The 16,801-nt window shown below is 38.4% G+C and overlaps 1 protein-coding gene across 1 annotated transcript; it reads left to right on the top strand.

Moving 5' to 3' along the window:
• Positions 1–1,364: 1,364 nt before the first annotated feature.
• On the top strand, positions 1,365–16,603 carry LOC126375455 (hemicentin-1-like). The gene is made up of 17 exons (XM_050022381.1): positions 1,365–1,630; positions 2,442–2,671; positions 3,092–3,217; positions 4,211–4,297; positions 4,649–4,777; positions 7,496–7,661; positions 8,460–8,641; positions 9,390–9,462; positions 9,606–9,766; positions 10,475–10,646; positions 11,187–11,441; positions 11,931–12,000; positions 12,183–12,391; positions 13,767–13,944; positions 14,779–14,873; positions 15,642–15,795; positions 16,471–16,603. The coding sequence occupies exons 1-17, from the start codon at positions 1,429–1,431 to the stop codon at positions 16,592–16,594; spliced, it is 2,613 nt and encodes an 870-aa protein (XP_049878338.1). The 5' UTR covers positions 1,365–1,428; the 3' UTR covers positions 16,595–16,603.
• The last annotated feature ends 198 nt before the right edge of the window (positions 16,604–16,801 follow it).

Below are 16,801 nucleotides of genomic sequence, written 5' to 3' on the forward strand. Positions count from 1 at the left end.
GACAAAAGATGCATAATCTGTTAAACGAAGAAAAATCTGTACAGCGCAGGTAAGGTCCTGATTATCCGTCTCGTAATCTTTGTAAGTCAATTTATGCAGGATGCAGGATCAGGCAGGAACGGGTACACCTCCCAAAACCTTTTGTTCCGGTCTTGATTTGCCTTGGCTTACCTGGAAGTCTCTAAATAGACTTCGGATTCAGGTGGGCGGAAGTAAGAACAATTTGTCCAGGTGGGGTTTCTCGGATGGCTCGGACTTAAAGTGCAAGTGCGGCACTGTTCCCCAAACGATGGAACATCTTACGTACATCGTGTCCTGCGTGCCCGAACACCTGCACGCAGGAGGATCTGATAAGCGCTGCAGATTTGGGCCGATACTATTTAGTTTGCCATCGACACAAAAAGAAGAATTTATGAATAATGATTTCTTTATTTGATTAGATTAGGTACGGTCGACGACTGCCATGCGCTGCGCTGAGTGAAAGGTTATCATAGAATATGATTGCAACTTATTAGCTCTATTTAAGGCTAAGAATAACATGAAGTTAATTCACAATATACTTTTTAGATTATTTATTGTACAAACCAAGTAAGCGGCGTCTGTGGCCCAGTGGTTGTGCGTTGGGCTCACGATCCGCAGGGTCTGCGTTCAAATCCCGGTAGGGCTGACAAAAGTCATTTTGTAAGCCTTATGGTTATGACATTGCATGCTGATCGGGGATCATCCTGAGATCATCTTACTTTCGGACAATCTGGTGATCAGTCATAGTGAAGGGAAATCTAATCAGAATGTGATTTTTTTTGAAAAGGCTCTTAACTACGCGATTCTCATAATTTAAGGCGACTACTAGGTTGCCTTAAATTATGAGAACTGCGAGTTGGACTCGCGATCTGGAGGCCCCGGGTTTAAATCCCGGCGGGGACATATCACAAAAATCACTTTGTGGTCCCTGGCTTGGTTAGGACATTACAGGCTGATCACCTGATTGTCCGAAAGTAAGATGACCCGTGCTTCGAAAGGCACGTTAAGCCGTTGGTCCCGGTTACTATTTACTGATGTAAGTGAGTAATCGTTACATGAGCCATGTCAGGGGCCTTTGGCGGCTCAATCATAACCCTGACACCAGGATTGATGAGACTGGTATTCCACTTCACAACCCACATGATAAGAAGAAAAAGAAGAAGCGCTGAATGAGGGAAATCGTCAACCACGCCGGCGGTAAAGGCAGGCAATAGTGACTGCACATTTTATGGCATGCGCGCGCAATAAACTTATCACGCAAGTCAGAACGTGGTTTCTTGCGAAAATTACTACGCCTTAATGACACAACAATGTTGTAGACAACCTAAACATATTATAAGATAGCAAACATAGTAATTATAAGCACAAGATAGTCGTTTCGCTTACATCTCATGAACTTAATCGAAGATGCATTTGAACGTAAAATTATTTGTAATTTTTCTTCATTTGGCAATATGTTTGGGGAAGAAAAGTTTCACAATCTTGCTCGACACGACACTGTCCATGCAAGAAGAAATCGACATTATAAAAAGGAATATTGGAACAGTTGTGAATGTTTTAAAATCTACTGATGTGGAGAACTATGTGTTAGTGCCTTTTAACGATCCAGGTAAGTTAACATATACAGGGCGTTAGTGACATCGTAACAAAAACTTTGAAGGATGACTCAGAGTTGATATCAAGTGGAATTTTCCGTCGCAAAAGTATGGAACAGAAAATCACTACATAGTATAAAACAAAGTCGGTTTTTCTGCCCCTATATCCCTATGTACGCTTAAATCTTTAAAACTACGAAACGGATTTTGATGCGGTTTTTTTAAAATAAATAAAGATAATAGACAGAGTGAAGAAGGTTCAAGAAGAAGGTTTATATGTATAATAACATCTATTAAATAGCGGAGAAATACTGTTATTATTGAGGTTTTTAATATGATGTCGTAAATAATTTCATTTTTTTCTCAGCATTGCACTCGAGCGAAGCCGGGGCGAATCGCAATTAATTTATAAAACACTAAAATTTTCATTAATTTTCCGACAGGAAAATCCATTTGATATCAACTCAGAATCATGGTCTGAATCATCCCCCTCAGTATTTGTTACGATGTCACTAACATCCTATCTACTTGTACACACAAATAGCCATACAGGATAAGTGACATCGTAACCAATACTGAGAGGGATGATTCAGCTCATTTTTCTGAGTTAATATCAAGTGGAATTTTCTGATTTACACGAGGTTTAGGATTAGCCCGGTCAATAACGGGGTTGTAGAGACTTTTTAATTCCTCATTTGCAGCAGTGGCGCACTATGATCCGTCATATGATATCATCCTCCGGTTGACTGCGGGGAGGCCTGTGCCCGGCAGTAAGACATCGAAATAGATTGTTTATAAATTATATTTATTTCTGATTGCTTTTAGAAGTCGGACCACCTATTATTTCTTCGAATGCTGAAGAATTAGTCGCATCCTTGAACAGGCTGACAGTGAGTGGAGGACATGATTGTCCAGAAGACTCATTGGCTGGTATACAGAAAGCACTTGAAGTCAGCAATGCGGGTTCTACCGTATTTGTATTCACTGACGCCTACGCTAAAGACAATAGCAAACTCGAGGATATAAGGAACTTGTGCAGAAATACGTCTAGTCAGGTATGTTGTGTGGAAGAGATGGCTACTTAGCAATAAGGCCGCCTTTTGTAGTATTTCTATTTCCCTTCTGCTTTGTATTTTTGTATTTACTGTACGTTGCATTAAAGTATATTTTGTTTTCTTATGGCGTATTGTATGCATTGATATTCAAAGTGAATGTTAAGAACCTATGATTTAAAGTTAATATACACACATAAACTCATGCCTATTTCTCTTCGGGGTAAGCAGAGACTTCATTTGCTTCGGTCCTGACACTCTTTTCTTGCTTCCTCCACTTTTCCACTTTCAACGATGATCGTTTCATACGCGCACGCCGTTTCAGATTTTAGCGTATTAATTTTTTTTTAAGGACATCTCCAATTCACTGACAAATGTGATATCTAGGGAGATGATGTTGTAAATGGAATTTAATATTTACAGGTGATTATATTCCTGAGTGGTAGATGCGTGCCAGAAACTCAGGGTGGAAGCCTCGAAGTTTACTTCCAAATCGCAAGGGCCTGCTCTGGTGGAGTCTATCGACTTGAACCTGCAGAATTGAGACGGGTAAGACATAACATAAACAGCCTATATGCGTCCCACTGTTGGGCACAGGCCTCACTTCAATCAACTGGAGGGGATATGCAACATAAATTTTAATAAAACGCATCAAAATTATTATTTTAGTTTAAAATACACTAAAACAAGTACTCCCGGTCAATCCGGATCGCAGTATAAGCCGACCACGTTACGAAGCACCACGCGCTAATACGTAATACGACGATGCGCACTTTCTTAATTTGATAAGATTTTATTGAATGTATAATAATATAAAGCCTGTATACGAATGTATAGCTAAACATTGTTACATTTTGTGCATGCAGTGTTCTCCTCTAAGTAATGAGGCAACTGTATTTAAGCATATATTGGCCCCGATTCCTGCAGACACCGCCTAATTTTATTTTAGGTTATATCCGTCATTTTCATATCCGTCGAAAAGGAAAGGGACGGATGATTCACAGCTCTTAATTTTAGGAAGAATGAGTAAATGAATGAATAACCCGGGCGAATCAAAAGGTACGTCGCTGGTATGCATTCCGTTTGACGTGCTGTCTACTTAACTTTGTCGGGTTATTGACGGATGTAAAATTTTTAGACGGTTGGTTTAGATTTGTGCTTAAAATTGACGTGTGTTCCATAAATTTTATGCTTGTCGATTACCCGTCCCTTTCCTTTTCGGCGGATAAGAAAATGACAGATATAACTTAAAATAAAATTAGACTGTATTTACAGGAATTAGCACCATTTTGTATATTGTTTTTGTAATGTTTATTGTACTCATTGTTGGAGAACCAATTAAAAAAAAACAAACGCCAAGTTTTCGCCGCATTTCTGTATCAAGCGCTGTATCGCTGCGCTGTGTTTTTGTATCTACGGTAGTGGTAAATCAATGATTGTCACAGAATAAGGAATAATACTACGTACCTGTGATCCGGTTATCACCTGTATGTAGATGACATTATCTTGAAAGTGTTCAATATTGTTCTTCTTTTCTCGCAGGCCTTTTACTTCATGAAAGAAATTATGCTAACGGAATGGACGGAGATAACCACGATGGAAACTTTTACAAATTATAAGGAACTTATGGTAAGTGTTATCAAGTTATCTCATACGCATGACACAGTCTATCCACTTTTTTATATAAGTACCTATATAGTGGAGTAAATAACATGGTCAGCGGTGAAGGAAAGCGTCGGGGAACCCATATACCCGAGAAATGGCTCGGGAGGTGTGTGACCTAAGCAGTATTGGGTTGATTTTCCCTTCGCGGGTTGGAAGGTCAGACTCTTCTGTTAAATCTTCAGGTTACTAGGTACTAAAGTAGGTACACAACAACAGCCTCCGTGGTCTAGTGGTCAAAGCATTAGGCTCACGTTCTGGAGGTATGGGTTTGATTCCCGATGGGGACACTTATTAAGATGGGGATTTTTATTTCAGATTCCAATCGACTCCTCTACCACAGGTTTCATACTAGCTATATACGGAGACAACCCTCAGCTACGCATCTACAACAGAAGTGGGCATAGCCCTGAAGTTGAGAAAATTATCGATACTCGACATTCACTTGTAAGTATTTTATCCCGAATGCGGCGAAGCAAAAAGTAAATATAAATACTTACACAAAAAAGTTTAAAAACCAAAACCCGCTTACAGATAAAGCTCCCTTCTTCTCTCGAGTTGTGAGGTGGATTACCAACCTCATCAACCCTGGTGTCAGGGTTACTATTGAGGCGCCAAAAGCCCCTAACATGACTCATGTAACGACTACTTACTTACATCTGTAATTAGTAACCGGGACCAACGGTTTAACGTGCCTTCCGAAGCACGGATCATCTTACTGGAGCGTGTTCATGTGCCGCGACTAAACCTTCGCCAAGTACAGGAGGCTCTGCAGCGACTGAAGCCCAAGAGGTCAGCCGGCCCAGATGGAATACCGCCTTACATAGTAAAGGATTGTTCGGAGGCTTTAGCTCAGCCATTACTGCATATATTTAATCTATGCATAGGCAACGCTACATATCCTGAACAGTGGAAAGTTACTAGAGTGACTCCTGTACCAAAGGGTGGTCCTGGTACCGACGTGTCGGGATATAGGCCCATTGCAGTACTTTCCACGATTGCAAAAGTGTTTGAGTCGATTTTGTATAAAAATATATTCACACAAATTCAACCGCTTCTATCCGACTGTCAACACGGATTTCGTCCGGGAAGAGGAACCCATTCAAACCTAATGTGCTTTATGCAGTATACCGCCCCAGCAATGGACGCGAGGGTTGGAGGACAGGTGGACGTGGCTTATTTTGATTTTCGGAAGGCCTTCGATATTGTTGATAACGACATCCTATTGGCAAAATTAGCCAAGGCCGGATTTACTACAGCTTTGCTTAACTTTTTCACGAGCTATCTTTCAGACCGTAGGCAATATGTAGACTTTAGTGGTTATACTTCGGAGATGTATCAAACAGCGTCAGGGGTAAGTCAGGGAAGTAATTTGGGCCCATTAGAGTTTATCATTATGATTAATGACTTACCTAACGTGGTAGAGAAATCAAGATGCTTGTTATTTGCGGACGATCTTAAATTATTTCTGGAGATCAACAACATTGAAGATTGCGAACATCTACAGAAAGATATAGATAGAGTAGTTCAATGGAGTCAGAACAACAAACTGCTTTTTAATAATTCAAAGTGTAGTTTGATGTCTTACACACGCGCGCAGCATCAAGTCTCTTATGATTATAAAATCGATGGAGTGGATTTACCGAGAGTGACGACAGTCCGTGACCTTGGGGTACAGATATCGCATGATCTTACATTTCGAGATCATATTACGAAAATATGTAAAAGGTCATACAGAAACTTAGGGTTTATCTTGCGCCAGACAAAAGATTTTAAAAATGTTGTGGTTTTGAAAACATTATACAATGCCTTAGTTAGGAGTCAAATGGAGAGTTGCTCATTAGTGTGGAATCCACATGAATTAAAGTATAATCTTATGCTAGAAAGGATCCAAAATAAATTTCTGAGGCACATATACTTTAGGCAATATGGAGTCTTCCCGTATTATCCTTTAATGTATCCTACCCTTTTCTTACTTGGGATGGGAGGATATTACAAGCTGGAGGTTAGAAGGAAAGTAGCATTAACTACGTATATTTTTAAGGTATTTCGAGGGGTCCTGCATAACCCTGCGATCCTACAAGCTATCGGGCTGCAAGTCCCAAATCTACGGTTGAGGCATGGTCCGCGGAACCAAATTTTTTATATACCCAAGAGTCGCACTAATATAATGAGGCAAGATCCCGTTACCACCGCTCTAAATATATTAAATGAGGTTGCCAAGGAAATAGACCTGTTCAATTGTTCATTGGCGAAGTTCGCAGAGGCTATAATTAAAATTGTATGTGATAATAGGTAACATATTTGATAAGTTTAGTATCTAGGTATATAAGTATAATATTGTAAATATTGAAATAATAATTTAAGTTTATATTAATGTATGTGTCTAAGTTACCGCCTTGGGCATATGCCTGTATGGTAACTTATAGTTGTAATTATTAGATAAATAAATAAATAAATAAATACTCTCGAACAATCAGATGATCAACCCGTAATGCCCTAACCATCTAGGGATTACAAAGTAATTTTTGTGATATTTCCCCACCGGGAAATACCGGGAATAAAGGCCAAAAAAGCATGAAACAAGATAAAAATTCTCTGACATGCTTTCAAATAGTGTTGTTTATGAGATAGGTAATTTACAACCAGTTTTGGTCTTGGTATCATGTGAAACAGTCTATGTTATTTAAACTTTTTTCATCCCGAAATGGTAGTTTATATACTTAATATTGTAGGGTTAAATGGAATGTTGACTTTCATGATGATGTTGCATAGAATTTATTTTGATTTCATTGTCTAGGGCCCTGTGCCGAGGTTTTTCTTGCAGTTTCTTTTCCCCGGCTATACAGGTTGTGAGAAGCTGCATGATGAGAAGTTCGTTAAGTAAATAAAAATTGATGATTCAAAGTCTAACTATGTTACCTATTGAATAAAAATATTTTTGAATTGGAATTTGAATTGATAAAAGGAGATCATCGGATTTCGGCCCAGGATTGAAAGTTCCGGACAAAAAATATGTTTGCTATATTCCGTTAAACCTTATCCATCTGAGCGCTTATTCAACATATTTTTTCTTCCGGCCAGCACTTTCACATTTGGGCCGGGCGAAGCATGGAAAGCCGATGATCTCCTTTAATGTCTAATAATTACAATATGCATTACCAGGTAGTTCGTTTGACGAACCTCCAAACCGAAGAGTACAGGGCTCTCATAAGGTGCCGAACGCTTACAGCAGTGACAATCTACAGGCGTAACGAGTTCCCCTTCCAGTGTGGTTTCTCGACGAGGATGACCAAGAACTTAAAGGAAACCAGCTCGAAACCAATGCCAGGTACAAAGCTTTCTTTGTATCAGCTAAGGGCGAAAAGCTACCGCGACATATGTCGCCGGATATGTCATATCAAAACCTCGTGTCGCGTCTACACTACATTGTCTACATCCCTCGAGTACAAGACGTCACTGACTCTCATAATAACACAGGTTTACCTAGCATACGAGTCAGAGGACAAGCAATACTTAGAACTTAACACTTAACACAAGTTAAAGTATTTATTAGAGTAGGCACCTCACAACGAAGACCAACTTCCTCTTCAGAATGCAACCGCTAAAGTTACGCCACAATGATAATTTTAGATATTTTGTGGTGTCGATGAGCAAGCTGGGCTTTATGCCAAAGGACTTCTGGTCAAAGGATGTTGGGCAATGTTGCTTCTGCGGTAGCTCGTTGACGTGCAGACAGCACAAGACGTGCCAGCATAATCATCATCATCAGTCGGAAATCGTCCACTGCTGGACATAGGCCTCTCCCAAGGCTCGCCACAATAGCAATCCTCTGCTACCCGCATCCAGCGTTCTTCCGTGACTTTCAGAAGATCCACCTTGCGGCCAGCATAGTAATGTTATTCTTTTATATAAAAGGTCACACGGGAGTTGCTGTTCCGTTTCGTCGTCCCAGAGAACTGTCTTCCTTGCTGTATCCAACATCGTCGCAACGCATTTCGTAACTAGTTATCGTGATTCATGTATACAATACGGAACGTCACTGCTCCGTCATCGCAGCGAACCCACAACGCATAGTGTGACCACACTCTTACTAACTAATCCAAGTAATTCTTCTTTTAATCTGCAGGTTGGACGAATTACATGCTAATTGTACTACCAGAAAGCTCTACGGTGAAACTGAAATCAGTGGAGCTCACAAAAATCAACACAAATGATAAAACACAACTCATCCTGGACCAAAATGAAGATGGGAAACAATTGTATACTACAAGCGCGTTTTTTGAACCAGAAACTTTATTCAGAATTTCTGTAAGTTAAACCCTATTTACTCAAGATATCTAAAGAAAAGAATATTCTTTTTCTAAACTGTGAATATTCTTGTTCGGAGAACGCGTAAGATAATAGGTCACGGGTTCGAACCCCGGCTCGGGTTCTAAACCACTGAATTCGACTTAATGGCATAGGCTCAACCTATATTACATACATAACATAACATAAACAGCCTATAAACGTCCCACTGCTGGGCACAGGCCTCCCCTCAATCAACCGGATATAACCGGATATATTACATGGGCCTTAAATATAGCTGGCAACGAGTGGCTTTATATACATCCCTGCCTACCCTTCCGGGGATACAAGAACAGTCTTCTGAACTGGACGTAAAAAAGAATAAGAATAAGAATAAAATAAATTTATTGCCAGTAACAATTACATTTGCTATAAAAAAGAAGCAGATTGCGATAAGCTTCTTATGATTCCAAGCAGTATGTGTACGTCCTTTTAAGTCTTCCTCTGCCAGCCCTAGCAACAACCTTCGCTTTATATACCGCTTTCGTAATTCTATTATCGTTCATCAGTTTTACATGTCCAATCCAACTTAACATCCCTTTGTCTTAGTAAAGAGCTGTACATATGGCACAGGACCGAACCCAGTGGAAGAAAATCACACTACATTAGTCACTACATCATCTTTTACATCACATCTCTCTCTTACCACACGTCTTATCATCCTCTCTTTCTCTCTCTTGAATCATGTCTTTCTGTAAATTGTCATCAGGTCACAGGAGAAGATCCCACTAAAAGCCAAGACATAAGAGGATCTACTAAAATATTAGAAACGCAAAAATCTGGTGAGTTACAATAAAACTGTATGATGCGAAATATGTCCGGGTGAGAGGCCTCAGCGCTACCCATTTTTTCGCCCAAAATGTTAATGCCATTTGCGTCAAAAAGGTAAATATATTAAAAGAAACAATATTTTTATTTTCTGCAGCCAAAGACACTCGTTGGATTTCACCAACAGTTGAAATAATGCCTCCAGATAATACAGTGGTGGAATTCAACCAAAGTATAACGATTGTATGCAAAGTTATTGGCTACCCCAAACCAGCCATAACCTGGGAAGATGACAACAACACCGCGCTCTCTGCTGAAGTATGTTTTTTATTGTTATTATTTATATCAGCCCCTATCCATCCATAGGGAAGGCCCGTGCTCCAGCAGTGGGGACGTTAATGGGCTGATGATGATGACGATATCAGCCCGTATACAGCTTGCATATGTGATAAATTAGCTCATTCTATTGGCTACGCGATAAGTGATCATAAACTAACGCCTTTTTTCCACTGCGGGCAGCAGAGACTCTGGAATTCTAATTTGCTTCGATCCTAACACACTTATCTTGCTTCCTCCTCATTCATCAAACGTTTCATACACGCACCCTGGTTCAGAGTAGATCGTACTGAAACTTTTCTAAGGACGTCTCCAATTTTGACAATGTAATAAATGAACGTCATATTAATTCATCATCATCAATTTAAGAGCCACGCTCTTGTCGGTGTGGCATTTTCCATTCCAGTCTATCAAAGGCGAATTCCTTGACTTCCCTATAAGATACGACGTTAATCTTTTCTTTAATCTTTTCCATGTAAGCTCTTCTTGGTCTTCCCCTTCTTCTCTTTCATATTATTCTTTTTCATATTAATTATTAAAGCAATAATTATGGCAAGCATAAAACACTAGATAAAACATTATTTGTAAATATACATCATACTTATTACCCGAGACCAGCGACTCTCATAACGACGTTGGCAAGGTTGTGTTTTTGAGCCTCTGCAAACCTATGCACTGTTTTGTTTTCAGGACGTTTTGCTAGAAATACCATCAATACATCTAAGTTACCTCACTATTGACAATTTCAGTAAAAATATGACCATTTACTGCAAAGCTAAGAATGCGGAAGCTGAAGATCAGAAAAGTTTGGAATTATTTGTAAATAAGCCCTTTAGTTTTGATGTTAAACAAACGCCTGCAGGTTAGTATATCTACAATAACAACATAAGCTCACGACTATATCCCAATTGGGATAGTCACAGGTACATGATGAATTAAGTACCCACACTTCACCGAGTTTTCTGTTAGACCAACGTGATAGGTGGTGAGACGTATTGCCAGTACCATATCTATGTTCTTCCTTACTCTTAATTATCATCATTAATTTACAAGCCACGGACTTGTCGATGTTGCATTCTACATTCTTGTCTATCAAGGACCAATTCTTTGACTTCCTTATAAGACCCGACGTCCCCTTCTTTAGCAGTCGTTAATAACCATCAATCCGCACTGGGCCCGCGTGGTGGTTTAAGGCCCGATCTCCCTATCCATCCATAGGGAAAACCCGTGCCCCAGCAGTGAGGACGTTAATAGGCTGGTGATGATGATGATGAACCTCATTGGCTGAAATGAAATGAATGAAATATAAGTGAAATTCCAACATTACAGTTATTAAAATAAATAATGACGAAACATATTTCTTATTATTTTTGTCATAAATTTTTTGTGAATAAAATTTCAGATGAAACTATAGAATACGCAAGTGAAGGAAAATTGTATTGTGAAGCAGACGTATATCCTGATGCCACAACTACTTGGTACCACAATGATACTGTTGTATATGGAGATAAGTTTGACAATATCGAAATCAGGCAAGAAGATCATGTGCTTATAATCAAATATATGTCATTAGCCGACACTGGAGAATACAAATGTGAGATCAAAAATGAATATGAGACTAGAAACTTCACTGCGCTTGTTTCTATATCTGGATTAAGTAAGAAAATTTTAAAACTGTTTAAAACTACTTTTAAACTTATACAGCGTTTTAACATAATGAAGACGAATGATAAACTACATTTAAAATACGAATCCGCGCCACGAAATAACTCGACGGATTTTAAAAGGACTAATTGTTGTCAATTAGTTCAGAGTCATAATAATTCTAAGCAGAATTTGTGACAATGACGCCGCGGCCGCGGGCCTTCTTTCGTGACACGGATTAAGTATATCTTTTAGTTTTCGTTGTATAATAATACTGTATGTGGATTGTATAAGTCATATAGAGCAACAGCCCTCGTGTTTTGTGACATAAAAAGTACGATGTTCTTATGTTTTAGAAGGCACGTTAATTTCCCAAAGACTGATCCGCATTGGAACAGTGAGGTGGAGTATGACAGTGTCTCATTCGTGAAAAGAGTTATTTTTTTGCATTTTGCACCTACATTGACATTTTTTTTACGCCTAAGTATATCAAATTTTACAGAAGCACCACAGATCGAAATAGAGAAATCTGAAATTATACTAAAGCCAGGCGATTGGACTGAAATTGAATGGTAAGTGGTTCCTGTGAGGTAAAAAAGCCACATTAAAGCAATTACCTAAAAAAGCTAAATTGCTATTGGGCATTTTCTTGACATTGCGCACTTGTTAAGTTGCAATATTGATTTTTAGATGAATTGCTTTAATGTGGTGTTTTTAGACTCATGCTAGAGATAATATTTAAATACAATTCCAGCAAAACAGAAGGGAAGCCAACACCGGAGATAGCATGGAAATTTCAAAGTGAGAATGCTGATCTATTCAATACCATAACTGAAGGGGCATATCTCGAAGGCAAAAAACTCAAAATACCCTCAGTGAAATCCGAACACACAGGAACATACAGATGCGAAGCATCCAACATAGTGGGTCAGGATTATCGAGATATTGTTATAAAAATACAGTGTAAGTAACAATAGTACATATTTGGTAATTTAAGTACCTACATACCTATACATATGGAATTCCATTTGCTTCGACCTTGACACACTTCTCTTACTTCCTCCACATTCATCAATCGTTTTATCAATCTTTTCAGTGTAGATCGCACTGAAACTTTTCTAAGGACTTCGGTTAAGGATTTCAGCTTAAGTGGTTTCCGGAAGAATGTTAAAGAAAATTAAATGAAGTGAATGTTGTATTTGTTTGGAAAGGCAATCTTGAATAATTACATGAAAGTATTCACCACGTACGACGAGCGTACGACCCCATTTTTAGCTTTCCGTACCAATATCGTAAAAATTAAGCCTTATTTAATTACTTCCCTATCTATAAAGTACTGCCACATGGTTTACATTGTGGCCCTTATGGTGACAGTAAGGTTAACAAGCAACCCCCCCCCCCCCCCCCCCAATGATTATTGTTACTTATATAAATACAGAAAAACATAATTATGCAGTTTCGTGGTGACGAAATAATGCAGGATTTTCTATTATTGTCGGTTTTGCAACAGCTTTATTTTATCCTGTTTGTCACTATCGTTTAAATTACATTGTATTTTATAACATAGAAGTATTAATTAGTAATAATAACAATTGTCAGTTATCGCAAGTGATGAAAATAAGTAATGAATCATAACAAAATAATAATGGGTATTTGCATAATATGAGTAATTCGATAACTAGTAAATATGGACGTAACGGACATGTAATCTTCTCCTGTAAATACTCTTTATGCTGAATTATAAAAATCTAAAAATTCCAAATTTATATTTATAAAAACACGAGTTTAAATTAATTTATTATTTACAATTTAAATGTTTAATAACAAATAATAATTAATTTAAAAAGTAAGGAAACAGAAGAGGCCGGAATGGAAATGAGAATTATGCGGCGAACGAAATAAAAGATGAAGAAGATGTTTTAATTTGGCACACAAAATTTGAATTTTGGAATTAAGAAATATTTTAAATACCGAATGTAAATTGGTACTTATTTAAAAAGTTTTCATTTCTTAATTCCAAATTCAAATGTGGTGTGCGAATACTTGAGTGATGTTTTCTTCTCTTTTTCCTTTCATAATTTTATTACAAAAATATGTATATACGTAAACTAGCCAGCATTTTCTTTTGCCGTATCTTATTTGAGCTTTCTGTTAGACTAACGTGATAGGTATCGAGTTTATCGCCATCTATAATGATCGAGCCAACTGTGTTAGTGGAAATTGCACTTGAGATAAATTAATAAAAATAACTCATTGATCCAAGTCCGGTACCGGGTTTCGAACTGGCGTTCTACAGTGATAATCATTAATTCTCTTAAATAAAATGAATTAATTCCAGATGAACCGGTTGTAAAAGTAAAAGAAGAAACATTAGTAGTAAGAGAAGGAGATATGGTGGAGATAGAGTGTGAAGTAGACGCGATGCCAGAAGCAAGAGTTCGCTGGGAGATGTCTCAAGATGACGTCATCATGATGTTTGACGGCAGGCATACTACGGATGATCACCACACACACCGGTAAAGTGCACTTTTGTTTTTGGGAATCGGACTCATTTCAGAGAACATGCTAGTGAAATAGTAAAATTGTTATTTTAGGTGAATTGTTTTAATTTGGCATTTTAACTCCCTGTTAAGGCTCGTTGAAAACGCTGTCCACCACCCCGCTGTATGTTGCATACTTCCTCAGAATGTTCCTAGCAGTAGAACGTAAAGGCAATACTTTTTTAGGTTTAACTGGCGCTGGCGTCTCGACTTGAGTTCATCTGTCTTATTCTTATTTCTTCTCTCATCCATCCATATGCATGCAGTAGTCCCCAAGATTACTCCAACACACATAACACAAACATCTTTTCTTACTATGTTGGCGAATGAAAACATAGAACACGTTCAGCTGCTTGTCTTTCCAGGGATTGTGACCTTTCCAGCATTATAGACAATTTTTATGAACGATCGGCTGATTTCTTGCCAGTTTTCAAAAGGTTCATCATATCCGTCTTAGAATTTCGTATCGACAGTGGCTGCAAGTTGTCTTGACTAGTGGCTCTGCCTGGCATTCGGGGCGTATGTTTCCGTAATGATTATCACGTGCTCAGCGGTGAAAGAAAACATCGTGAGGAAACCCATATTCCCGAGAAATGCATTTTCGGAGGTAAGTATGTGACTTAACCTGTATTGGGCTGGTTTCCCCTACGCGAGTTTGAAGGTCAGACGAGCAGTCGCTTCTGTGAAAAACCGGGCTGTCAAATCTTCAGGTTATGTAAGACCCTGTGAAAAACGGGATAATGCTAGGGAGACGATTTTTATGTATATGTGTTCTATACGTATTGATTGATGATGATAATATCTTTGCAGATTTGAAGCACTGTGGAAGGATTCAGGCAACTATCATTGTATTGCTGAGAATGACCTGGGCAGAGTAGAGAAAAGTGTTACAGTTAATGTTTTAGGTAATGTACCACAATATAATGATACATCTACAATTCCGAAATCAATCACAGAACTTTGACCGTTTCAATGAACAATAATGTCTCTTCTTATATCTATTTGAACGATAATTATGACAATCAATCAATTATGATGAGTTTTTGATGAGGGTGAAAGAAGCGAAAGTGGTGTGTCAGGATCGTAGTAAGTGGAATTCCGTGGTCTCTGCCTACCCCAACGGTAAATAGGTGTGATCTGAAGGAACGTACAATCATCATGTAGTTTATCATATCCATCTTAGGGCGAATATCTACTGGTTATCGATGACTTGTAATTCTACATCTTTAAAGATTTATTTATTTACCAATTCTTCCCACCCTGATTCCTACCCTGAGCCACACATGAGTGTGATTTTATATTTCTTGCCTTAATAGAGTGTAATAACGGCCTCCGTGGTCCAGTGGTTGAGCGTTGGACTCACGATCAGGAGGTCCTGGGTTCGATTCCCGGTGGGGACATATCACAAAAATTACTTTGTGGTCCCTAGTTTGGTTAGGACATTACAGACTGATCACCTGATTGTCCGGAAGTAAGACGATCCATGCTTCGGAAGGCACGTTAAGCCGTTGGTCCCGGTTACTACCTACTGATGTAAGTACGTAGTCGTTATATGAGTCATGTCAGGGGCCTTTGGCGGCTCAATAGTAACTCTGACATCAGGGTTGATGAGGTTTCACCTCACAACCTCACACACGATAGAAGAAGAGTGTAATTCGTTTTTCTTATTTCAGTGGCTCCATACATTAAAACTCCAGAAAAGAAAACTGTGACAGCGAAATTGGGTTCTACAGTAACACTAACTTGCAACGTCCTATTCGGAAACCCAGTTCCGTCTACGAAATGGGAATTCAAACCGCCGAATACTACAACTAGTGTTTTATCCAGGTACTTAAATAAATTGTATTTTTATAAAAGAATCCAAAATGTTGGATCACACCTCATCATTGTATATTTCATTTGTCCTATTTTAAGTAACAAAATATGGCATTTTATTGTCAGTTTTACCACCATTTACATATTATAGGGTTCGGATCGGAATTTTTGAATATTCATTTTGAATGTTAAGTAGTTTATATTATTCTGGAAATCAAGTCATTAAAAAAAAAGAAAGAAACCAAAACTATTTGTTTGACGTCTCCTCTCATGGGTTCGAACCCAGGATCTCTGATCATGAGCCATCCGCTCTCGCCACTAGACCACAGTAAGTTGACAAAAAGTTCACTAATCCCCATCGTTAAAGACATTAGGGAAAAGTGTATGTTGTAAATGTATATGTGTGTCGTAGATTTTACCTAAATAAACTTTTTTATTATTTTTTTTTATTAACAAAAAGTTCATTAATCCCCATTGATGGGGATTTCTAATGGGGATTTGTGGAATAATCAAAACCGACGAAAACACATAACACAATAAAATGCTCACGACTTTATCGCAATGGAGTAGTGAGAGTTACAACCATCGCAAGAAGAACTAAGTACCCACGCCTCACCGAGCTTTCTGTTAGACCAAAGACGACAACAAACATGTTATATTTTTAAATGCATTTTTCTTTTTTTCCAGAGGCAATTCCACCAGTGCTCTACATTTAACAAACATAACGAAACAAAACGAAGGTTCATACATTTGCATCGCCGACAACGACGTAGGTTCGGACACCGTCAGAATATACCTTAATGTGGAATAAAAAGTTTTTTTATTATTATTATACACAATTTTTTAACTTTACTGATGAAATTTCATGTTTGTGTTTTCTTCTCGTTGCATTTAGCGTTCCCCATTTGTCCGGCTAAACAGTGAAAGCTATTTAAGAAAAATCTACCATAGATCACGTTAAAACAGAATAAACTAATAGACCAACGGCCCCTGTGGTCCAGTGGTTGAGCGTTGGGCT

Source organism: Pectinophora gossypiella, chromosome 19 (genome assembly GCF_024362695.1).
Source record: "Pectinophora gossypiella chromosome 19, ilPecGoss1.1, whole genome shotgun sequence".
NCBI classification, from domain to species: domain Eukaryota; kingdom Metazoa; phylum Arthropoda; class Insecta; order Lepidoptera; family Gelechiidae; genus Pectinophora; species Pectinophora gossypiella.